General features: G+C 36.3%; 1 protein-coding gene across 1 annotated transcript in view; it reads left to right on the top strand.

The window, feature by feature from the left end:
- KCNH5 (potassium voltage-gated channel subfamily H member 5) overlaps window positions 1-26,882 on the top strand; it is a 401,757-nt gene that overhangs the window by 64,589 nt on the left and 310,286 nt on the right. Inside the window, exon 6 of the mRNA XM_004010706.6 lies at window positions 5,352-5,744. Coding sequence (XP_004010755.2) covers window positions 5,352-5,744 — 393 coding nt within the window. The remainder of the gene's footprint in view (window positions 1-5,351; window positions 5,745-26,882) is intronic.

The raw sequence follows: 26,882 nt of genomic DNA, 5'->3' as shown, positions 1-26,882 counted from the left end.
GGAAGAGAAAGATACAATTAAATATGTAAGTTCCTCAGTTTGTTTTGCTGATGAAAGATTAGCTGAATTTCTCCAGAGTAACTTTCTTAACTTGTTGCAGATACTAAATTTCATTTGGAGAAAGTTAGGGAACAAAGTATATTCTTCAAATTGGAGGGTTCTGTAGTTTTCCTTGGAACATAGCTAACAGGGCCATGTGTCTGATTTTCTGGTACCTTTGAGGAGAGAGTAATACTTTGATGTGTAGAAATGTTTTTAAAAACCCAAGTAAGACATTAACAAATCAAATGTTAAATGATAATAGTCATCATAATATTTTAAAAGATAATATACAGTTGACACAAGATTTAATGCACTCAGATACAACTTCCTTTTTCATATAATGTTTTTTACTAAGTGCTACTTGATTTTGAAGCTCCTTTCTCTTCTGCCTTCGGTTGTTCGTTTCTTTCTATAAATCAAGGTAAAATGTAGGAGCTTGTTTCTGTGACTACTGATTTTTTTTTGTCATGATTCTTTCTAGGTCTTAACTACACCCTATTTAGTTTTTCTTTTTTTGTTAATACAACTGGGCAAGAACATGAGGAAAGAGACTATAGAGAGGAAAAATTTCTACCTTAGCACCCCAAATCACTGAAGATGGTTTTTTCCTCTGCCTCAAATGGAGAGTTCCTATCCCCTGGACAGCTCGTCACTTTTCATTTTTACTCTTGATGAATTTTCATTCCTGTTTCTTCCCATCTGATTTTTTTTCCTTTACTTTGCCTTTTGGTTATTGTTCATTTCTTTATCAGTCATCCCTAATTTATAAAGCTGATTCAGATACAAAACTGCTTTATGTCAGATCTTAGGCCTTGATTTCAGAGAACATGTGGAAATAACAAGGTTTTCTACAGAGATTTAGTGTATGTGTACTCTTAGGTTTTCAAAGACTGACCGAAAAGAGGCACCAAGTTAGCAGAAAGACAATTTTTCCAGTTGTAGTCAGAATCATGTAATTTGCTCAGCTTGAGTATTTGGATTTGCTGTTAAATTTCAGGCCCTTTCACTTTTTCCAACACATATACATTTTATCGTATTTCCACTAGGCCTCTTAAATTTAGAGCTGATCCCCAGTTTCAAGGATTCTGGTGTCTGTGTAGGCAATTCATCAGTTTTCAACATGCTCTGACATTCTACTGATTGAATTCAGCTTCCACTCACATCTGTGGTTCTGATTCCTTTAGAGTCAGTGTGCTCCCGATATTCAGAGAGAAAGAATGTGTCTGTATCAGTACAAAAATACATCAGGACATGTGATTTCATCCCCATCTATCCAAGGCTTACTGCTCCTGAAAGTACAAATGAAATAAAGTGAACAGTTGTTACTCACTGCTTTATAGAAAAGCCCCAGTGACGGCGCTGAGACTAAAGCAGTGCTCTACACAGGAGAAACATCAAAACTGAAGCACACGGTGTGTCCCATGCCTTGCTTTGTCGGTGTTGCCTTTCTTCTCCTACTCTTCCTGCTCTTCCTTTTTCTCTTGGGGCAGTTTTGGATTGCTTTAAAAATTCAAGTCACCATCTGAAGAACTGGGTTATAAATGTTTAAAGAAATAGAAGACAAGGTTTTTTTTTTTAATTTTTATTTTTACTTTATTTTACTTTACAATACTGTATTGGTTTTGCCATATATTGACATGAATCCACCACGGGTGTACATGAGTTCCCAAACATGAACCCCCCTCCCACCTCCCACCCCATATCATCTCTCTGGATCATCCCCATGCACCAGCCCCAAGCATCCTGTATCTTGCATCAAACATAGACTGGTGATTTGTTTCTTACATGATAGTATACATGTTTCAATGCCATTCTCCCAAATCATCCCACCCTCTCCCTCTCCCAAAGAGTCCAAAAGTCCGCTCTACACATCTGTGTCTCTTTTGCTGTCTCGCATACAGGGTCATCATTACCATCTTTCTAAATTCCATATATATGTGTTAGTATACTGTATTGGTGTTTTTCTTTCTGGCTTACTTCACTCTGTATAATCGGCTCCAGTTTCATCTATCTCATCAGAACTGATTCAAATGTATTCTTTTTAATGGCTGAATAATACTCCATTGTGTATATGTACCACAGCTTTCTTATCCATTCACCTGCTGATGGACATCTAGGTTGTTTCCATGTCCTGGCTATTATAAACAGTGCTGCGATGAACATTGCGGTACATGTGTCTCTTTCAATTCTGGTTTCCTCGGTGTGTATGCCCAGAAGTGGGATTGCTGGGTCATAAAGGCAGTTCTAGTTGCAATTTTTTAAGGAATCTCCACACTGTTCTCCATAGTGGCTGTACTAGTTTGCATTCCCACCAACAATGCAAGAGTGTTCCCTTTTCTCCACACCCTCTCCAGCATTTATTGCTTGCAGACTTTTGGATCGCAGCCATTCTGACTGGTGTGAAGTGGTACCTCACTGTGGTCTTGATTTGCATTTCTCTGATAATGAGTGATGTTGAGCATCTTTTCATGTGTTTGTTAGCCATCTGCATGTCTTCTTTGGAGAAATGTCTATTTAGTTCTTTGGCCCAGTTTTGATTGGGTCGTTTATTTTTCTGGAGTTGAGCTGCATAAGTTGCTTGTATATTTTTGAGATTAGTTGTTTGTCAGTTGCTTCATTTGCTATTATTTTCTCCCATTCAGAAGGCTGTCTTTTCACCTTGCTTATATTTTCCTTTGTTGTGCAGAAGCAAGGGTTTTTATTTTGAACTATACGCTATCATCACCTGGAAAGATTTTGAAAGTACAGATTCTCTGAATTTAATTTAATACACAAAATGAATTTAATTATTTTCTGGCATGGGGTCTAAGCATGAGTATACTGTATTTTTAACAACTTCTCTAGATGATTTTAGTTTGTAGCCAGATTTGGGAAATTCTGAACTCAAGAGTGAGTTCATCTCTAGAGGAGACACCTGATATTATTCCAGGGTGCTGAGTGGGACCAATTTGTCTGTTAGCACAGAGTGTAGCACCAAGAACACTTTTAGGTGTCTTCTAGGATGCCTGAAATTCTACTAGCAGTTGAAGGAAAAAAATGAACTTTTAGGTAAAAAAAAAATAATTAAATATTCATCTCTGTAATAATGCTAAAATAAAAATATAATTTTAAATAAAATATAAATATTAAACTATTTAATATTTTTATTAAAATGTAATTTTAAATAAAATTTATACATTTATGTTGCATTTATATTTAAATAAATATAAAAATATTAAATAAAGTATAATTTTTATTATTTTTAAGGAGGAAGGGGTCCAGGAAGGCAAAAGTACCAAGTGCCCATAAAGGTCCTAATGCAACCTGGCACTGTTTATTTTCTAAGTGTGTTTCTTTGTGCTTAAACTACAGAGTGTGTAAATACAGATGGTATAATACCAAGATTGAGTATGAAGGAAATTTTTATGTTTAACACAGTGGTGTTGGAATGAATAGATCTGTGGTTGAAAGGTAAAGGAGAAGCCATGATTCTGTAGGAGTCTTTATATGTAATTCTGTATCTCACCATGAAACTTAATCTACCTGTAGGATAATTTGTTGCTAAGTAATTTAAGATCTCATGGACAAAGCATTACTGGGGTACTGATAATGAGCATAAATATGTAAAAATCTTTATAAATAATTCTTATAACTCCCAAACTTAAAACATTAATTATAATATACACCTAAAGAGAATATCAGTGATTTTTTTCACGTTTCAAAATAGCAATGATTATATTATATGCTTAGTTTTCAGTTGTGTAAGTTCTACATATGAGAGACTTCAGGATAAGTCTCAAATTTCAGAAAATGCTAGTTTACTTATTTTGTTTTGTTGCATATAAATTACAGGCTAACAGGTATTTTTGTTTACATCTATTTGTGCATTGACATAAATTTAGTGCATTTTTGATTTTATAATTTGAACTTGTTGACTCCTACTTTCTGGGTCCCGTTAGTTTTAGGGACAGTGAATAATTGAATGTATAAGATGGTAAAGCTGCTGAAAGTATTTTTCATCAATGTCCCACTTACAAACTCCTTAATACACAGGTTTACTCAGTTATAGCTTCATTGGTGGCATAAAGCAGAGGTCTTCAACCTGCTTTTTCAACTCCTTCTCACAATTTCCATGTTCCAGGTTCTGGAAGGAAGTGCTAAGTCCTGTGTTTGTTACCTTTTCCCAGGGTTGCCCAGACCTCTGCTCTTGCACTGTCATCTGCTTTTTCTCATTGTCTCTTTAATGAGACCTAATCAGAATAAGTCAATGTTCATATAACCTTGTATGGAAAATTGTCAATTTGTCAAAAAGGTATGGAGAAACAAACCTGAGTATTTAGAATTTTTTTCTAAAGGAAATTTGCATCTGGGCAGGAAATCCAATATTCTTTAAATCTGATTGAAAGGGAAATAGGGGAAAGCAGGCTATAACATTTATAGCTCTGATACTGCTGTGCCCGTCATTAGGGCCCTGGTTGAGTCCCATGCAACAGCAAGATCACCAATCGTGGGGCCCTGAGGTTCAGCAAAGCCTTTAGAATCAAAGTTATGCTCCTTCAAATTCCAAATATGTAAAGAATGGGTAATGGTGGGCCATGCAAATAACACCTGGACAGTCTGTGAGATGTGTGATTCTAGGCACTTTTGCCCAGTGAATGTGCAGAAGGCACTTCCAGTAGTGGATGTCCAGCAGTGCTGTGGATCAGTGTTGGTGTTGGAGGAGGTCATCAAGAGGATGGGACTGCCAGGTGATCCTTGAGCTGGACCCAGGCAACTGGAAGCTCCTCACCCCCTCCCTAGTCCTTGAAATGTACTTTCTGTCCACCATTCCCATTGTGGGAGCCATTTTCAAGGATACAACCTTGAGAGAGCTAGCTGTGGCTGAGAACATCTGGACTGTATATGTGACTGAAGCCAGTTAAACCTCTGTGTAAACTTTTAAGATTGGGTGGGTGGGTTCTGAGACCTCTGGTTTTGTGGCTACCCGATAAAACCTTCTAAGTTCCCTTGCCTATGAAAACTGCCACCTGCCAATCTGGCGAAGTCTGCCTTTCTTTGATCTCTTTCTGCCCTCCGTGTGTGGGCACCAGTTTCTGAATGAGTTGGCCACGGGAGAGGAAGTCAGAGGGAATGGCAGACAGATCAACTTCGATAGAGTGATTGGACTTGCAGTGACTTTGAACGAACCTTGATACAACTCAGGAGAAGAGATATAATTACAGAGCATGGCTGGCTTTGAAACCAGTGGTTTGCCTGCCAGAAAATTTGAATTCATTACTAACTTTGCAGCGATGTCCGGGTCACTTATAAATACATTTTGTCTCTTTTAGGTTCTTCAGCTGGGATCAGATATCCTTCCTCAGTATAAGCAAGAAGCGCCAAAGACGCCACCACACATTATTTTACACTATTGTGCTTTTAAAACAACTTGGGATTGGGTGATTTTAATTCTTACCTTCTACACCGCCATTATGGTTCCTTACAACGTCTCCTTCAAAACGAAGCAGAACAACATAGCCTGGCTGGTGCTGGACAGTGTGGTGGACGTTATTTTTCTGGTTGACATTGTTTTAAATTTTCACACAACCTTTGTGGGACCTGGTGGAGAGGTTATTTCTGACCCCAAGTTGATAAGGATGAATTATCTGAAAACTTGGTTTGTGATCGATCTGTTGTCTTGTTTACCTTACGACATCATCAATGCCTTTGAAAATGTGGATGAGGTAAGTTTCTTGTTTTTTGTGTTTTTAGTACTTTAATCACATTTTGAGAAAATTAGGGTAAAAGGAGTTTATAAATAACCTAAACTTCTTTATAGTCACCACTTTCAACCTTCATCCTACTAAATACCTGCCATAAATGATCATATTTTATTGCTTTATAATTTTTATTCACTCTTTAAAAAATTTCTGGTTGAAAATACTAGGAAATGGCTGTGGTTGGGATTGTGTTTGAAAGAGGAGAAGAAAAGCCACAGCCTTTGAAGTCAAATACGGCTTATGAACTGGACAGTTGATTGAAAGATAATGAAATAGATGTATTTTTTTTTGGGAAAACAGCAGCATTTTAAAAGTCTGTGAACCCACAGATGTTTTGACTCCTCCCCTCCAGGTACATATGGTAGCAGTGCTTGTGTTAACAAAAAGATCCAGAAAACTTGTATGGTAGAGAAATTCTTGAAATTTCACCTTTTTGGTTTCTATTTCTTTCTTTCTTTTTTTTTTTTTCTTTATCATTTTTGCTTTAAGTTTTGCCTAATCATTTGTGGTTAGAGACTGTATTAGATGACTTCTGATATCTGGTCTAATTCAAGATTTTGTTTATTCAGTGTCATCTACATAACTAGAAATATTAAAACATATATAGTGTCTTAAGGACCATTTCATCCAAGGCGTCTTAGTTTCTAACTTAGTTGTGGATGATTTTCAACTTGCTATACCAAGGATGTATATAAATGAATCAGTATAGAATGTATCTGTTTTTAAAATGTGTTCATAATAATTACAAACTTAATTTCCCTAAAGATTCTACTCTGTCCTCATAGACTGTTCGGATAGAAAATTCTCCGCTACATTGTTGTCATTCTGTGTGTGTTGGGAGGTAGAGTGCAGCTTTTCTTCAGGATCTTTTCCCATAAAGATTTCTGCATTGAATCAAATTTAATGATACTAAAAAATATTTTCAGAAAGTTTAGTATAGACGTTGTATTTTGATGCTATACATTTAATTGTTAATTTAAAAATTCAAGGAAAAAAGAATCATAGTAATTTGTTTCTAATTTTAAATTCCACCTACATCAGCTTTTAAGGTATATTTCTTATTTCCCTTCTGGAAGGATTGATAGGGGTTAATTTTGAAAATGCTAATCTTATGAGAAGATAATAGTATTTATATATTCACTTACTAAATAGATTAATATATTAAGATCAATGCATTAGGATTTCCATTATTTAGAACATTGGCATAAAGACTTTAATACAAATAATCAAAAGATTAGTTTAGTTCACAGAAAAGAAAGTAAATTAGATTGTATAATAATAAATGCATCTAGTGTACTATATAAATATATGACTATATCTCAGACTTATTAAGGAAAATGCAAAGTAAACTTACAGACTATACTCACATGCCATCAGTTATCACACACCCTGGGTTGGAGAATATGGTGTCTGAGAATGTGTACTGCTCAGACCTCCCTTCATGGAAACCTGCTGCATGAAGCACAGTTAGGGGCTTCCTGGAAGTGGCTCCTGGTTTGGAAAAGACATTCTTTAGCATTCCTTTCAAACTCAGCATTCAGTGATATCACACTGTCACCCTCGCAGCTTGAAACTGGCCACAGTGGGAGTATTTACACCTTTAAAATGGCAAGTGCTATGGATAAAGGCTTAAAAAAAAACTTTCTGAAGCATTAGTTGTTAACCATTTACCAATATACCACTGAATACAGTTGACTGACAATTGCTGTGGCTTTCTGGTCTGCTGCAGGTCACAATTCAAAGCTGTTTCCCCAAGGCTGCACTCAACCAATGACTAAGAATAGTGGTAATATTATGATTGGGCTTATCAGGTGGCTCAGTGGTAAAGAATCCACCTGCTAAGCAGGAGACGTGAGTTTGATCCCTAGGTCGGGAAGATTCCCTGGAGAAGGAAGTGGCAATCCACTCCAGTATTATTGCCTGGAAAATCCCATAAACAGAAGAGCCTGGCTACAGTCCGTGGAGTCGCAAAGAGTCAGACACGACTTAGCAACTAAACCACCACCACCAATATTATAATTAGCCTACTCCTGCTCAACGAAGAACTACTCTGCTGAGCAGCTTTTGCCCTGAAACTCCCCATTTACCTGTGCTGTGGTTGAGGCTCTTTCTACACAATTCTTCCTTCCATCTTCATAGGTTTCAGACATGCATTGTGGTCTGAAGACGCCTCCCTCCTTTCTCCTTCATAGGCATTTATCTCAGTGAAAGTCTTGCGTATCTAACCCTGACTTGGCATCGCTCAGGAAGGGATCTGAATTGATACAGTGATGGTATGAAGTCTCTTATACATTGCTCAAGGGAATACTGGTAAAACTTACATGAAGAATGATTGGCAATATCTAATTTTTTAAAAGAGAAGATCCTAGAGACAACCACTTTCAGACTGTTTAGGGGATTCTTTTAATATTTGCTTCCATCACCAAACAGCAAGACTGTATACTTACTCCTTTTGGTTTTTCAGTTTTGGGACTTGTCTTTGACTTCTTATTATCAAATTGGAGGTTTCAGCCTCTTTCTCCCTGCCCTCATGGTATCCATGCACTGATTTCCATCGCCTCGTTCTCACAATATAGATATATCATCCTTTTGGTTCCATAAATAGTGTTTATATCATTATGTCTACAAATATGCTATTTATGACTGAAAGTGAAAGTAAAAGTTGCTCAGTTGTGTTTGACTCTTTGTGACCCCATGGACTATACAGTCCATGGAATTCTCCAGGCCAGAATACTGAAGTGGGTAGCCTTTCCCTTCTCCAGAGGATCTTTCCAACCCAGGGACTGAACCCACATCTCCCTCATTGCAGGCAGATTCTTTACCAGCTGAGCCACAAGGGAAGCTCATTTATAAATGAACCTTCAACATACTGTGATTACTTTTCCTCTTCTGCACTTTCCATTTTCCTGAGAGTTGATAATTGTCTGGTCTTATCATTTGCTTTGTTTTACTCATCACTCACTCAACCACTAAACTCTTTGCCAATTGTCTAAAGCTCCCTTCCTTGCATCGATGCAAGCAATATCCTGTCAACATCATTTTCTGAAACAGATCTCTCTTCATCCTACTCTCCCACCTGATGGACAGTTTGACTATCTGTAATATTCTAGGCCATTGATAATTTCTCTGCAGATTTTGAAGGGCATGGTTCCATTACAGTGTACCTTCTAATAATTCTCGTAAGAAACTTTGAGGCATTGTGACCTATTTTCTCTTTCTGGAAATTTGATATATCTTCTCTGTTTAGGATTCTGAATCTTTCCAGTACTATGCTTTATTGTGAGTCCATTTTCATCTGTTTTGCTGGGCAGTGTCTGGGTAGTCTTTTTCTATCTGGAAAAGCATGTCTTCTGTTTTAATTTTTTTCTTATGATTTTTCACCATCTCCTTTCCCGCTCTTCTCTTTTCTCTCTCTTGTTGAAATTCCTTTAATTCTAACACCTACTAGACTTCTCTAATTCCTTTTCCCCTCTTTCCTTATTTTCCAATCCTCTATCTTTTTGCTATACTTTCTGGAAAGTTTTCTCAACATTATTTTCCAACTTTTCTTGTAATTAATAATGCCTTTATTTACCCCTTAAAGTTTGTTTGGCTTGATACTAAGAGCTAAACTAGCATTTGTATATTACTTGATATATGTATTTCTAGCATTTAACTTTTCATCATTCTAGATAATTATACTTTAATTGTATCTTTTGTAAATAGTCTATACATTCTGAGAGTTTCTCTAACTGGAAAGTTTAGTCTGTTTACATTTATTGTAATTAATTACTTTTTACTTAAGGTAGAGCATCTTATTTTCCACTCTAAAGTGTGTTTTATTCACTTTTCTCTCTCTTTTTTACTTTCTTCTTCTTCTTTTCTGCCATTTTTTTGGATTAACTGAATTTTAAAAATCTTCTGGATTCCCTCTAATGGATTGGAAGTTTTTATATTAATTGATTGCTCTTAATATTTTTATCTTCAGTATTTGACTTATAAGTATCTTTGCCCTTCTAAATAAATCAAGGGCCTCTGTTTGCCTTCTCATTTTTGAAACTAGTGTTGTCTTACATTTTGGTTCCACAGTTTTTTCAAGTTTCTCTTTCAGTTATTGAGTGGCTTCTTTAGGACTTTGTTTATTGTGAGCCTTTGGGATGGTGACTATAGATTTCAGTTTCCATATCTGTAGAAAAAAGGGAAGGGATGCTTGACATTTTTACTTCACAAGATGTTTTTAAAGAGTTGATGGAAAAATAGATATGAATGATTTTTGTTTGTAGAATTGTGCATGTTTGAGGGGACACTATTGTTTCACTTGTGTGTGTCTATTTCCTCAGCTTGGCGACAAGCCCTGTGATGGTTAGGAATGAGTTCCATGTCCTTGGCAGCTCTTCACTGCTTACTGCATATTGGTGACTCACCGACCTGAAGCAATAAAGTGTTAGTAAGGTTTTAGTAGACTGTACAAGGACATAAGACAAAATAGAACTCAAAAATGAGGAATTGAGCTACTGGTAGCTTGGGAATAGGAGAATATGAGTCTGAAGATCACAGCTTACTTCTTTAACATGATACGGTACAAAATAATTTAGGATGTAATGACATTTTCATATTCAAGAGTGTCTCAGATGACATGCTTTCTGAAGACAACTTGATTTACTAGGAATTGACAAACTGGATATGCCATTCTTTAAGAGAACTATGAGGCTGGGAAGATAGAGTCCATTGAAGGGAAGAACTCTGTTTGAAAAGAAATAATGTCAATTTCCTAGATAATATAATGGGAGTAAAAGACATTATCACAGGAATCTAAGGAATAAAAACAAACTCCTTTGTAGTATTTGAACACAGCTCTGGGAGGTCCAGGGAGCTTGATTTCTGGGAGGGTAGGGGGAACTGAATTATAAGACATCATAGAAATATGGGGCAGCTGCAGGTGACAAACAGCTTGGTAGAATAAATGCAATTAGGAAACATGATACTTGGGGAATTCAGGGGACAATGAATGGTATTAGTGGTAAACACAATAAACCAGGTAGAACAAATTGAAATTGGAAAAGTGATCACTAATGCACTGTTTCAGGAGACAAAATGATTGAGCCAGAAACTGATAGGTGGAAGTATTACAGATATTTTTAATTTCCAGAAAAGTTTAGGAAAATCATTTTCTAAATTATAATTTTTCTTGATTTATGCTTGTCAAACGGGCACATTCAGTTCAGTTCAGTTCAGTCGCTCAGTCATGTCCGACTCTTTGTGACCCCATGAACCACAGCATGCCAGGCCTCCCTGTCCATCACCAACTCCTGGAGTCCACCCAAGTCCATGTCCATCGAGTTGGTGATGCCATCCAACCATCTCATCCTCTGTTGTCCCCTTCTCCTCTTGCCCTCAATCTTTCCCAGCATCAGGGTCTTTTCAAATGAGTCAGCTCTTCTCATCAGGTGGCCAAAGTATTGGAGTTTCAGCTTCAACGTCAGTCCTTCCAATGAAAAATGGGCACATACATCATTTCATTTTAGCATATCTGTTTATATGGCAAATTTTTATCTCTTATCTAGGTATCAAAAAATTGGAAATCAAAGCTAATTGTATTCATATATTTATTTTGTCACTTTTGAGAAAGTTCAGACCCTCCATTAAGGATGTATTGGAAATTGCTATTTATTATAATTTGATCATCATTACTTTTTCATTAAAACCTTTAGATAATTAAAAATAATGTTTGGGTGGTATAGGAGAGGATTTCATAGTATTTGCTTTTAGTTTTACTAGTTTTAATCTTATTAAATCCGTGGAAACATTGGCAAGTCACCTTATAATTATTGATTTTTCTTTTTAGTGTGATAATAAGACTTTTTTAAAAGAGCTGTTTTAGGTTGACAGCAAAATTGAGAAGAAGCTACAGAGACTTCCTATAATAGAGGCTGCCCCGACATGCGTAACCTCCCCCGTTATCAACACCTCCCACCAGAGTGAAACTACATTGACACATCAGGTTGTTCAAAGTCCATGGTTTACAGTAGGGTTCACTCATGGTGCTGTTGTGCATTTTATGGATTTTGACAAATGGATAAGGGCATATTGCAGTATCATGCAGAGTAGTGTCACTGTCCTAAAGCTCTGTGCTCTGCTTCTTCAGCCCTTCTTCCTTCCTAACCTCTAGCAACCACTGATCCTTTTACTATCTCTATAGTTTTGCATTTTCCAGAATGTCATATAGTTGGAATCCTCAGTAGAAAGCCTTTTCAGATTGACTTCTCTCACTTAATAATATTTAAGTTTCTTCCATGTTTTTTCATGGCTGATAGCTAATTTGAGTGCTGAATAATATTCCATTGTCTGGACATATCAAGTTTATTTTTCCATTCATCTACTACTGAAGGATATTTTGATTGCTCCCCAATTTGAGTAATTATGAATAAAGCTGCTATAAACTTTTGAGTGTAGGTTTTTGTGTAGGCAAAACCTTTGGGGTAAGTTATCAGATCGTTTGGGTGAATATCAAACAGCACGGTTGCTGGATCATGTAAAATATGTTTAGTTTTGTTATAAACTGCCACACTATCTTTCAAAGTGGTTTTCACCATTTTGCATTTCTACCAACAATGAATGACTGTTCCTATTGACTCACATTCTCACCAATTTTTGGCATTATTAATGTTTTTGATTTTAGCCATTCCAGGACTTGTGATATCTTGTTTTAATTTGAAAATTTCTAATGATATATGAGGGGACTTTCCAGTTGGTCCTAGTGGTAAAGAACCTGTCTGCCAGAGCAGGAGATGTAAGAGACATGGATTCGATCCCTGAGGCAAGAAGATCTCCTGAAGGAGGGCATGGCAACCCATTCCAGGATGCTTGCCTGGAGAATCCCATGGACAGAGGAGTCTGCTTGGGCTGTGGTCCATGGGGTCACAAAGAGTCAGGCATGAATGAAGTGACTTAGCATGCACACACAGTGATATATGAACATATTTTCATATGCTTATTTGCCATCTGAGTATTTCCTTTTGTCAAGTGTCTGTTCAGATCTTTTGCTCATTTTTAATGGGGTTGTTAATTTTATTATTGTTGAGTTTTAAGAGTTCTTTGCATATTTTGGGTAATACTCCTTTATTATTTGCACATGTCTTTTGCAAATATTTTCCTCTAATCTGTGGCTTGTCTTCTCATTCTTTTGACAGTATCTTTCACAGAGCAACATTTTTAATTTTAGTGAATTCAAGTTTATTATTTCTCTCATGGATTGTACCTTTGGTGGTATATCTGAAAAATGATTACTCAAGATCACCTAGATTTTCTCCCATGTTATCTTCTTAGAGCTTTACAGTTTGTGTTTTATGTTTATGTCTATGATCTGTTTTATTTTTTGAAGGGTATAAGGTCTGTGACTAGATTCTTTTTTTTTTTCCATTGGGTGTCCATGTGTTCTGTCAAGATTTATTGAAAAATGATCTTTTCTTTATTGTATTTCCTTTGCTCCTTTGTCAAAGGTAAGTTGACTATATTTATGGGGTTCTGTTTCTAGGCTCTCTATTCTGTACCATTGATCCATTTGTTTATTTTTTTCCCCACCACTACGACATTGTCTTGGTTACTACAGCTTTATAGCAAGTATTGAAGTTGAGTGTCTGTCCTCTGACTTTGTTCTCCTTCAGTACCGTGTTGGCTATTTTTCACATTTTTTATTCTTCCATATAATCTTTACAATGTTTATTGATATATACAAAACAATTTAATGGAATTCTGATTGAGATTACATTGTAGCTTTAGATCAAGTCTAGAATAACTGACATCTTCACAATATTGAATGTTTCTGTCCATAAACAAGGCTTATTGCTCCATTTATTTAGTTCTTTGATTTCTTTCATCAGTTTCATAGGTTTCCTAGTATACAGCCTGTACATATTTTGTTAGACTTATACCTAAGTTTCTTATGCTAATGTAAATGGTATCGTGTTTAAAATTTTAAATACCACTTGTTCATTGTTGGTATACAGGAAAGTGATTGGCTTTTTTATATTGACCATATATCTTGCAAACTTTCTTTAATTGCTAATTAGTTCCAGACTCCTCCTTCCTCCCACCACCCCCAGGTCAGTTTGTTTGGATTTTCTGTGTCCGACTATTATGTCATCTCTAAAGAAAGATATTTTTTTCCCTTCCTAATCTGTATACCTGTTATTTCCTTTTTTTTTAAATGATATGATATAATCTATAAGGTTTTGTATATATTCTTTTTCAAGTTGAGAAATTCTTCTCTGTAGCTAGCTTTTTGAGACTTTTTTTATCATGAGTAATTGCTGCATTTTGTCAAATGCCTTTTCTGCATCTATTGATATAAACATATGACTTTTTCTTCTTTAGTCTGTGATGTTATTGATTACCTTAATTGATTTTTGATTGTTGAACCAGCCATGCATACCTAAGATAAATCTTTCTTGGCCATACTTTATGATTATTTCTATATATTGTTGGATTTGATTTGCTAGTGTTTTGTTGAGATTTCTGCATCTATGTATTAGAGATATTCATTTGTAGTGTTCTTTTCAGATACTGTGTTTGTGTATTTGAGTATTGGTATTTGAGTAAAGCTGGCCTCTTAAACCTGGGTTAGAAAGTATTGTTTCTGCTTCTTTTCTGGAAGAGACTGTAGAGAACTGGTATAATTTTCTACTTAAATATTTGGTAGAATTCACTCATGAGTTAATCTGGCTATGGGGCTATGTTTTTTGGAAGATTATTAATTATTGACTCAATTTGTTTAATAGATATAGTTCTCGTCAGATAATTATTTTTCTGTGTATATTTGAGTTTTGGTAGATTGTGTCTTTCAAGGAATTGATCCATTTCATTTTGATTATCAAATTTATGGGCACAGAGTTGTTCATATTGTTCTATTATTGTTATAGTTATTGTTATTGCAATTGTTATACTTTAATTGTCTATAGTGTCTGTAGTGAAGTCCTATCTTTCATTTCTCATGTTAGTAATTATGTCCTCTTTTTTTCTTGGTTAGTGTGGCTAGAGGTTTTACAATTTTACTGATGCTTTCAAAGAAAAAGCTTTTAAAATTTTGTTGATCTTCTCTACTGATTTCCTGTTTTTTATTTCATGGATTTTTGCTGTAATTTTAATATGTTTTTTTTCTTATTATTATTTTGGCTTTAATTTGCTTTTCTTTTTCTAGTTTGCTAAGCTTAGAAATTTAGGTTATTGATTTTACTTCTTTATTACTTTTTAATATATGCATTCTAAGCTGTAAATTTTCCTCTTGAGTACTGCTTTGCTACATCCCACAAATTTTGGTAAGTTGTATTTTGAGTTTCATTTAATTCAAAGAACAATACATTTTTCTTGATATTTCTTCTCTGATCCATATTTTATTTATAAATGTGTTGTTTAATTTCTACATAGTTTTGTATTTTCCAGTTATATTTGTTATTGATTTCCAGTTTAATTTCACTGTGATCCAAAAGCAGCTGTTGTATGATTTCTGTTGTATTAATTTTGTTAAGGTGTGTTTTATAGCCCAGGATATGGTCTATATTGGTAAATGTTTCACATCAGCTTGTTTTTTTTTTTTTTTTTTTTGCTGTTATTGTATAAAGTAGTCAAGGATGTCAATAATAGACTGTTGATTGATGGTGCCATTGCCTTCCGCTGTGTCCTTACTGGTTTCTTGCCTGTTAGATCTGACCGTCTCTGACAGAGGGATGTTGAAGTCTGTAAAGATAGTAGTGGATTCATCTCATTTGTACTTGAAGTTCTATTAGTTTTTGTTAGGTTCATGCATACAAGAATTGTTATACCTTCTTGGAGAATTTATCCCTTTATCATTTATATAGCATTCCTCTTTATCACTGAAATTTACTTAACTCTGAAAAGTATAAGATGTTTCTGGATGTGCTGATTTTTATCACATGTATTATCTGTGATGAAATATATTATTTCTGGGAGAATGTTACCTTCTCCATGGGATTTTCTCTATTGAAGTTTTTTTTCTTTTTAGTTTCTTAGTAGCTTGCTTTAAAAACCTTAGCTGCAATTTTAAGTCCTAGTTACCTACAAGATCTTTACTTAAGAAAGCCCGCTAGTAATCCTAGAGCTTCTAATAACAATAAAAACATTTATATTTTTATTGAGGATTGGATTAGTGGTTTACTAACACTCATCTTTCATCTGTATGCTCAGGGGAAGGTTTACGGGTGACTCTAGTTTTTATGCTTCAATTTTACGTCAAGTTAAGAGATCAAATACAACAAAGATCTTTAGAAAACTGAGGGTTAGGCCCCGTGCTCATTTCTGATGGAATAAAAAATAGACGTTATGCTTCTTCAGTGCAAAGATTTTATCTTCCTAATATCTTGGATTTGAAGTTCCTGGAACATAGTTGTCACACTATATATATTTCTATTGAAGTGAATAAGACATAAACCATTTCTTGTTAGTAATGAAAAAGACAGAGACAAGGGCAATCTTTGTGACACAACCTTATCTGTGACCCCAAATCCTCCACTCAGAAAATCTAGCATTATCCTTTGGCTACTCTGCTCAACTCTCCATTCATAAGTTTCTTTTCATGAATTTTCATATAAATAATCTTCCAGTCAGATGTCCTACCCTACCAACTTTTGATACATGTTTAGGAGTTACCAAAGGGTTTAGATCCCCAAGCTGGGATCTCTCACTACAAGTACAAAGCATTGTGGACAAACAATACAAAGGTGTACAAGGCTTAGTCACTGAACTCAAATGTACCTACCGTCTAGCTTGAGAGTAAATCTTTCGCACAAACTATTTAAAAGTGTGAATAAAAGAGAAGTCAGTGTGAAAGAGGAGATGGGGAGAGGATTTGGGAAATGGATGAGAATCAGCCACAGATTTCAAATTGGAGCAGAGTGGCAGTAGGTTGGACTTTTAAATTCTTTTTCAAGTGGGATTGGTGGCACAGAATGTTATCAAGTTTGGGTGATAAGAAGGTTTAAAGATAGATATCCTTCTTATATTTGAAAAAAACTGGTGATGTTCCAGGAATATATTCTTTTGCATTAATTTTCTACAGAGACAAAACAGTCTGTTTAACTGAGTAAATTAGCTTTGGGAGGATAGAAAGTTATAAGCGAAGAGGACAGCAGTGAGATTCCTTTATTAGATTTTGTTGCTTACATAAATAGAAATTTTTATGTGTACTGATCTTCATTCGTGGTAAATCCTTCCTATTGTTAAGCATTAGGAAATGACTGATATAAAGGCAAAGAAGGGTGAAATATATTACAATATGTATACTATAACTCAAAAATTTTGCCTTAATTAACCATGGATACTTGCTTAGAAATTGCTCTTTACTATTTGTAAAATAATTATCACTATGCTGAGAATTCATCATTTCCTCATTCTTCTTTGAAGGAAGTTCTAAACTTCCATTCCTACTCCATTTAGTCTTTTTATTACTTTAATTTATACTGTGATTTTATCTCTGCTTTCACATAACACATGCTGACTCACAGGAAACATGGTTACCTTTATATAGAAATTTTTTATCCTTAAGAAATTCGTTTAATATACCTTGTGGATAAAGGGTTAAAAAACCATTTTTCCTGCATGACAGCTTTACCTTTGGTCAGCTGTCTTCATTCTTCCTCTGGGAACTGACAAAGGAAATATGCTATCTGTGTTTCTAGGCAATATTACTTAGATTTAAAGTAATATTATATATATATATATAACGGGTAAATTTCATCTGAACTGCAAAGAACTTTTAATGAGCTATAAATAACTTGACAAGGACACCATAGCTTAAGGGTTCCCTGACTGATACAATTCTGAGCCTATCTCTTATGGAACTCTGAAAGTTATACCTGTATTGCCATTATAGGTATTAAGTTAGGTAGGGCATGAAGCATCAAAAGCTAGAACTACAAACACAATTCATCGATAAGACAAAGCTGAGTTGTGTTTATTGCTTACCATTTGATGGGAGAACACTATCTCGCAAAGATTTGGTAGCATCTCAGACATTTGATAGTATCTTCTGAGAAAATGAGAGAATTTATTGGGAACTGGAAGTTTGATTTAAGGTGGATCTTGGGCTTCCCTGGTGGCTCAGAGGTTAAAGCGTCTGCCTCCAATGTGGGAGACCCGGGTTCGATCCCTGGGTCGGGAAGATCCCCTGGAGAAGGAAATGGTAACCCACTCCAGTATTCTTGCCTGGAGAATCCCATGGACAGAGGAGCCTGGCAGGCTACAGTCCACGGGGTCGCAAAGAGTTGGACACGACTAAGTGACTTCACTTCACTTCACTTCACTTTTCAAATCAGGAAAGGTTTAGGAGGGTAGGCTTTGTTAGAATTGGGTAAGGTTTAAGAATCATGATACCATAGTCCAGGATTGGTGGAAACAGTAAGGTGATGATTTTGAGGCAAAAAGTTCAAAGAATCTTAGGGCTTAAAGTGTTGATGCTTTCTTCTGAAGAGTTAATGGGTCTTTGGGTAGTTCCTATAGTGCATAATAAAACTATTTGCCTGGCAGAAATCCTGAAGAATACGATCATGCTAAGGAAGACATGAATAGTACCAAGTCATGTCAATATAGATGGCTAATTATGGTTTCAATTCTCTGTGTCCAAGCTAAGTATGGGGCTAGACAATTTCAGTTATTAAGATTTTCAGAGTAGGATGGATTCAGTACCGGCCAGTTGAGTCTTATTTGCTCACTTCTGATTTGTCCCCTGGTGGGAAGTTCACAAGGAACATAGCTCTGAGGACTGCAATAAAGACTGCTCTGAAGTCAGATCCTGTGGAAGAAGATGCCTTGTGTTCCTCTACTCATAAGCAGTGATTTCTGCCCTATATCATTTTTTTCTTAATATATACATTTTATTGAAGTAAAGTTGATTTACAAATTTTAGGTGCACAGCAAGGAGATTCAGTTATACATATACACATATGTTATTTTCCAGATTATTTCCATTATAGGTTATTATAAAATATTGACTATAAGTCCATGTGCTATACAGTAAAACTTTGTTGCTTCTTACATATCTATTGTTTAAATTAGAAATCTAACATTCTGTTCATGCTAAGTCAAATAAGTGGAATCAAAATGTCATAAGGTTTTTAGTGAGGCAAAAATTCATAAGTTTTCTAAAATATATATAGTACACATACTGTTTATATATATGTATACAAAAGCTTTTCTACTATGCTTGATAAAGCCTTGCAAAAGAACAAAAAAATATAGATGGAGCAATTGGAAAATATAAACTAAATGAAATGGAAGCACTGAATATGAAATAGAAAAAGTGAAACAAGCTAGGTAAAGGTAGAAGATCATCATATAGTCCAGTTGTTTTTAAACATGGCTGCTCATTAGAAACATATCTGGAACTTTGGAGAAAAAAAGTAATAACTGAGCTTTGAATTTTTCAAAAAAAATTCCAAGATAATCCTGATATGCATCTGGATTTTAAAAAGTGATTATAGATTTTCCCATTAAATGGTAGTTTTGGTGATATAGAATTCTATTATTTTTCTGTTGAATTTATCATGATAAATTCTTACAAGGCAAGATAGTGACATATTTCTCAACACAAAAGGTAAACTGCTGCTGTTGCTGCTGCTAAGTCGCTTCAGTCATGTCCGACTCTGTGCGACCCCATAGACGGCAGCCTACCAGGCTCCTCCATCCCTGGGATTCTCCAGGCAAGAACACTGGAGTGGGTTGCCATTTCTTATCTACCAACTGTATATTAAAGTTTATTTTATACATTCATATCTTATCTATTTAGGAGACTGTCTTGTTAAAATGAGACTTCTTTATCAGTTCAGTTCAGTCACTCAGTCGTGTCTGACTCTTTGTGACCCCATGGACTGCAGCACACCAGGCCTCCCTGTCTATCACCAACTCCTGGAGTTTAATCAAACTCATGTCCATTGAGTCGGTGATGCCATCCAACCATCTCAACCTCTGTTGTCCCCTTCTCCTCCCACCTTCAGTCTTTCCCAGCATCAGGATCTTTCCCAGTGAATCAGGTTTTCACCTGAGGTGGCCAAAGTACTGGAGTTTCAGCTTCAGCATCAGTCCTTCCAAAGAATATTCAGGACTAATTTCCTTTAGGATGGACTGTTTGGATCTCCTTGCAGTCCAAGGGACTCTCAAGAGTCTTCTCCAACACCATAGTTTAAAAGCATCAATTCTTCAGCACTCAACTTTCTTTATAGTCCAACTCTCACATCCATACATGGCTACTGGAAAACCATAGCCTTGAGTAGATGGACCTTCGTTGGCAAAGTAATATCTCTGCTTTTTAATATGCTGTCTAGGTTAGTCATAACTTTTCTTCCAAGGAGCAAGCGTGTTTTGATTTCATGGCTGCAGTCACCATCTGCAGGGATTTTGAAGACCCCAAAAATAAAGTCTGTCACTGTTTCTACTGTTTCCCCATCTATGTGCCATGAAGTGATGGGACCAGATGCCAAGTATGTATTTATTTTGTCCCCATTTTATGTCATACAAGTATGAAATAATGTGCTCATAAATACATATACTTTCCTCACATTTGTGTCAGTTAGCTTTTTTTCCCTGCATGACAAACTACTCCAAAACTTTATGGATAATTCTATCACCATTTATTTAACTTATTTGTCTGTGTTCTGAGTAATTCTGCTGGCTTTGGCTAGGTTTGGCTCATTTCTACTACGTTCGCCCATGCATCCATGGTAGATTGCTGAGATGGCTGGTGGCTAGCTGATCTGGGATGGCTCATGGATAACTTAAAGGACTGTTGTTGTGACCTCTCATCCTCCTCAAAACTAGTTGCCATTCTTCATATGACAACTTAGAGTGGCCGTAGGTTCTAAGACCATGATTAGAGGTTATGCTTCTTGAGGTCTAGGCTTGGAACTGGCACAAATGTCACTTACACTATATTCTGTTGGCCAAAGTAGATTATAAAGCCAGTCTAGACTCAAGTCAAGATATGGAAATAGAGTCTATCTTTTGTTGGGAGAAGTTGAAAAGCCATGTGGCTAAAGGGTATAGATACAGGGAAGGAAATGACTGCAGCTGCTTTTTTCAAACAGTCTGCTACACATCCTATATGAGAGAATGTTAGATGTAGGTGGAAAACCAAGCAACTGAATATTATAAGGCGGTATTCCTGTTCTCGCAGCCCCACTTAATTGTTGTATGTCCTTGGATAAGTTATTTGATTACTCCTTTTCTGTTTATGAAACAATGGGGAAAGAAGGTAGGAAAGAATACTAGCTGAGTTATCTATTATCCTTGGCTTGATTGAGAGAATTGAGTTATATTTTAAATGGATTTATCATTGCAAGACATTATTTTTATGCTAATGACACCCCATGTACTTTTAATGTGGGAATCCACAAAAATACCTCGAAGAGTAAATAACACTGAGATATCTCCAGGATATTGTTCTCTGTGCTCTCATGGCTTAAGGAGCTTGTCAAGTAGGGAAATTGGCTAGAAGGGAAGGCTGATGACTGAAAGTTCTCCATTAGCCCTGCTGTGTTCTATTATGCATTTGATGTGTTTGATATTCTCTTCCACCAGTGGAACCCCAGGGGTTTGTGAGCTAAGAGCTCAGAGGTTGGGATAGAGGCAAAATGCCACTGGAGTACAGATGAGGGCACAGAAAAAATTGGAAAGCATGCAGTGAAATTAAGCAGAAAATGAATGAGCAGACAAAACTGGTTGAAAGTACAGAATCAAGAGCTTGTTATAAATAGGTGGTAGTACAGAAGGAAGTAATTTTATTTTGGACAATCAAAGTATCCAGTATTACCACATGGGTTAAATTAAAATTCCTAACAGTGGATTAAGTATAATTTGAGACCCAATCTAAAGTTATGAGGGTGAGTTATAAAATAAGTGAAATCTTATTTTGGATTGAGTTGAGTATGACTCCTCTTCTCCTCTCTCCAAATCATATGATGCAGAGGAAATCATTAATCCAGATTATGTACTGTGGTGAAATGTTAACCCTAATGATACAACAGTAACCAATGGATTTTTCTTAACACTTTTTCCCTGATACTTAAATATACTATACTTTAAAAATTCCATCAATCTTACAATCATAAGTAGAGTTCGAGGGATTTTCACAAAGCAAACACACCTAGTAATTCCTAGTAATGCCATATTAGGAAACAGAATATTGCCAGAGCCTATTCAGGCCTTACATAGTCACAATCCCTCCCCAAACAAAGAAAGCCATTTTGACTTTTAATGACTTCTGATCCCTAAGAGTAGTTCCATTTGTTTATAAACTTTTATAAATGGGATCATGCAGTATATACTCTTTTGTTCAATATGACACTTTTTAGATTTATTCTTGTTATTTCATATACTTCCAGTTTGTTCTTATTTATTTCTGGATAGTATTTCATCAAGTAAATATGCAATGACTTTTAAAATCATTTCTACCAGAGATGAACATTTGGAATGTTTCAAGTTTTAAGTATTTTATCAAGTTTTAAAAGAAAGTCATTTAACTTTGAATTTTGATTATAGTGATTGCAGTAAATTTTTTTGGATGCAAAACAATGGAGAATGATATAGTTGGAAAATAAACCTTTCCAAATAAAGCAAACTTCCTTATATCTGTAATACTTATTTTGAATAACAGTTTCTGGTTTCATAAGTAGATGAAAGGGATACTGTGGACAAATTAAAAGGTGAAATTTTGGGGTTGTTTTTGAGAGCAAAAAGTTTGGTTTGACTGGAACATTATTGTTCGGCAAAGTCATGGTTGGAAATGACCCAGCTGTTTAGAGATGGACTTGTAGACCTTGAAGGCCAGTAGAAGAGACTGTGTTTAATGTCTATGATGATCTCCTGGAGGATATACTTGATATTCTTCTAGGAAGATTATTATTGCAATGATTATTGTGATTGAGGACAGGAAGACTGTGCTGCCATTGGCTATCATGGGAAATGCATGTAGAATCTGAAGACTAGGTCTGAGTTATGCTTCTATTCCTTGCTAGCTGTATGACTTTTGACAGGTTGTTTAACCTGTCTGAGCTTCAATGTCCTCCTATGAACAATGGATATAGGAGTCCTGATATTGTGAGGATGAAATGAGTTGGTCCATGTTAGAGAACTATAGATTCTCCAGGGTTCTAGGGCCTTCACAGACTCCTAAGGGGGTCACTGCTGTGCCTGGGTGGGAATAAGAGGAAAGCAAGCTATTTACTCTTCTTGATTCAGTCTTCTAGAGAATGCTTGTGTTTTAGCCAATACTGTGGGTACTAATGTGATTAGTTAAATAATATATTATGCTCTAGATACAGTGATGTTTAGAATGAGGTCAGATAGTGAAGTGGTTAGGAACAAGGAGTGTGGATGAGACTATCTATAATTGAATCCGGCTCCTCCTCTTACCAGTTACATAAACTTAGCCAAATTACTGTACTTAATTTTTCTAGGCTATGTTTTAGTAGTGATACCTATCATATAGGATTGTTAACTATGCCGCCTCCCTGCCCCGTGACACATTCAATTCATCACACTCACAAATACTTGTGTTGTAAAAAGTTTTTCATACATTGCTGAATATACTGATTGCTTAACATATTACTATGTGCCAAGCTTTGCAATACAATATGCCAACAAATTTGGAAAACTCGGCAGTGGCCACAGAACTGGAAAAGGTGAGCTTTCATTCCAAAACCAAAGAAAGGCCATGCAAAAGAGTGTTGAAACGAGTGCACAATTGCACTCATTTCACATGCTAGCAAGGTCATGCTCAAAATCCTCCAAGCTAGGCTTCAACAGTACATGAACCAACAACTTCCAGATGTACAAGCTGGCAAGCTGGGTTTAATTGAAAAAAGGCAGAGGAACCAGAAATCAAATTGCCAAAATCCATTGGATCATAGAAAAAGCAAGAGATTCCAGAAAAACATCTACTTCTGCCTCATTGACTATGCTAAAGGCTTTGACTGTGTGGATCACAGCAAACTGTGGAATATTCTTAAAGAGATGGGAATAAACTGCATAAACTGACCACCTTACCTGCCTCCTGAGAAACCTGTATGAAGGTCAAAAAGCAAAACTTAGAGCTGGACATGGAACAACAGACTGGTTCAAAATTGGGAAAGGAATGCTTCAAGGCTGAAGATTGTCTTGCTGCCTATTTTACTTATATGCAGAGTACATCATGTGAAATGCCAGGCTGACTGAATCATAAGCTGGGATCAAGATTGCCAGGAGAAATATCAGTAACCTCAGATATGCAGATGATGCCATTCTTAGGGCAGAAAGTGAAGAGAAACTAAAGAGCCTCTTGATGAAAGTGAAAGAGGAGAGTGAAAAAGCTGACTTAAAACTCAACATTCAAAAAAAGAAGATCATGGCATCTGGTCCCATCACTTCATGAAATATAGATGGGGAAACAATGGAAACAGTAAATGACTTTGTTTGCTTGGGCTCCAAAATCACTGTGGATGGTGACTGCAGCCATGAAATTAAAATATGCTTGCTCCTTGAAAGAAAAGCTATGGCAAACCTAGACAGTGTATTAAAAAGCAGAGACATTACTTTGCTGACAAAGGTCCATACAGTCAAAGCTATGGTTTTTCCTGTAGTCCTGTGCAGATGTAAGAATTGGACCATAATGAAGGCTGAGTACCTAAGAACTGACGCTTTTGAACTGTGGTGTTAGAGAAGACTCTTGAGAATTCCTTGGACTGCAAGGAGATCAAACCAGTCAATCATAAAGGAAATCAGTCCTGAATATTCATTGGAAGGACTGATGCTGAAGCTGAAGTTCCCTTACTTTGGCCACCTGATGTGAAGAGCTGACTCATTGGAAAAGACCCTGATGCTGGGAAAGATTGAGGGCAGGAAAGAAAAGGGGACAACAGAGGTTGAGATGGTTGGATGGCATCAATGGCTCAATGGTCATGAGTTTGAGCAAGCTCTGGAAGATGGTGAAGGACAGGGAAGCCTGGTGTGCTACAGTCCATGGGGTTGCAAATAGTTGGACATGACTGAGCAGCTGAATAATATCAACAACAAGCTTTGTGATTGATACTAGGTATGTTCTTCAAGTGATTTAGCATTTCCTGGCATGTTGTGCACACAGAGACTTGTAATAAAGTACTATTGTGATTATTATTGTAACATAGATGAGCAAAGAGTATATAATAACACAAAGGAAGAATAGCTAACTTTCACGGTGAGTATGACCATGTAGATGATAGGTTGGGGACGAAGATGTCAGAGAAATGCATATGGAGGAGAGAGTCTTTGTCATAAACTCTAAGTAAGGCCCTGACTATCAAGAGAGTGGGAGGGAAGGGTGCTTTAAGCAGAGGGAACAACTTATAATGTGGCATGAAGCAGCATGGGCACTCTGGGAGCTTTACATAGCTGAGCACGGTGTGAGCCTAGATAGCTTGGGGAGGAATTGCTGGGGAGATGCTGACCAGATAGACAGATGCAAGTTCCTGAAGAATTTTTCATGTCAGAGTAAGAAGTAAGGTGTAAACACTTAATCCTTTATGTAATGAGCCACCAAAGATTTTAGGTCAGAGAGGGACATGATTTTATATATATATATATGAATATATATATGTTATATAAAATGATACCAGGCTAGCCTATCCAGGGTGATCAGATAAGTAAAGGGGGTGAGAATGGAGGTGGGGTGGCTGATGGAGAGCCTATTCCTGTCACACAGGGAGGAATCTATGAATCCATGACCAAGACATGACCTTGGGAATAGGAAAGAAGGGACATTTTTTGAGAGATTTATTGAGGTTTATTTTGAGCAGTTTGAATGCTGAGATCCTCCAAACTTGATAACTGTCTGGGTGTGGCAGGAAAGGGGGTGGGCTTCATAGTGATGTTGTTCACAAGAGAAGTAGATGAAGAACTGATTCAGAGAAATGAGATTCCCTTTGGGAAGTTTACCTGTTGAACACCTATGGAATACCTAAATGGAAATGTGCAGCAGGCATTTGGCTTCTGTATCAGGAATTTAGGGAAAGAGTTTTGTGCTAAGAAGTAAACCTGTGAATCCTTCATGTATTGAAGTCATTTGAAACATGGATAGGCAGTAAATCAGCCAGGAGAGATTGAGGGTAATTGTATTGAGAATCCTAATGCATAATAGAAGCAGGGATAAGGCTAGCCCCAGAAAATGATTTTGCAAGAGATGTCAGCTGGGGAGCTGACTAAGATCTAGGAGGAAGTGGTATCATAGAACCCTTTACAATTCTTACCAGATATTTTGTAATATTGAAATGATATTGAACATGGCTACAGAAAATGGTGCTTTTTGATTATTTGGCGTCTAGAGCAGGTGGTCCTCAGGGTGGATCACCTTCTCTTGTAGAGATCTGGCCACATCAGTGGTCAAGAGAGTATGTTCTTCCATCATTTGGCCTTAATTCTAGTAGGTCCTGATTCTTTACAGTCTAGCTGAAGGTTATGGCTATTTTTTAGTTTGATTTGGGGATAAAGATTCTGTGTCTCTTTCCTTTGTTTTTAGAAAAAAAAATTATAGTAGAAATAAACTTTCTCTGTAGTATTTAAATAGAAGTACCACGGTTCTTTAAAAAATTGGAGCCAAGTGGAAGAAAACATCTACAGCACTGTACTTATTTTTAAATTTAACCCTGTTTGAGTTCACGCATTTTGACTACAGGTTTCTTTAGAGCAGAAGCCAGGCATATTTGTCTTAATGTCCCCAGGGCCCAACTCATATCCTGACATATAGAAATGCTTGATAAATACTTATTTTGGTCTTCTTGTTCATAATTACATAGTTCCTTTGATTTGAGAGCTTCCAGACTCTCTTGAATCTTCTTACCTCTCAACATCTCATGTCACTGAATGATGCCATTCATCATCTGAATTTTATTAATGCTACCCTTTTGAAGTGTTTGAAGTTCAATATCTCCCTTCCCCCAAGTGTTCAAGTGAAATAAGAATTGACTTAAGGCCGTGTATATGCCACAGCTTTGCGGGTAGGAATCTAAATAGAGCCAGGCCTAAGGATATTGAGCTTGAGACTGAAAACTGAGACAGGATGCTCCTGTTCCTCTTTTGCTTCCTCTAGGTCTCCTGTTTCTACTTCTGTTT

The sequence above is a fragment of the Ovis aries genome, chromosome 7, assembly GCF_016772045.2.
Source record: "Ovis aries strain OAR_USU_Benz2616 breed Rambouillet chromosome 7, ARS-UI_Ramb_v3.0, whole genome shotgun sequence".
Classification (NCBI taxonomy): domain Eukaryota; kingdom Metazoa; phylum Chordata; class Mammalia; order Artiodactyla; family Bovidae; genus Ovis; species Ovis aries.
This window is presented reverse-complemented; position numbering and strand designations above follow the sequence as displayed.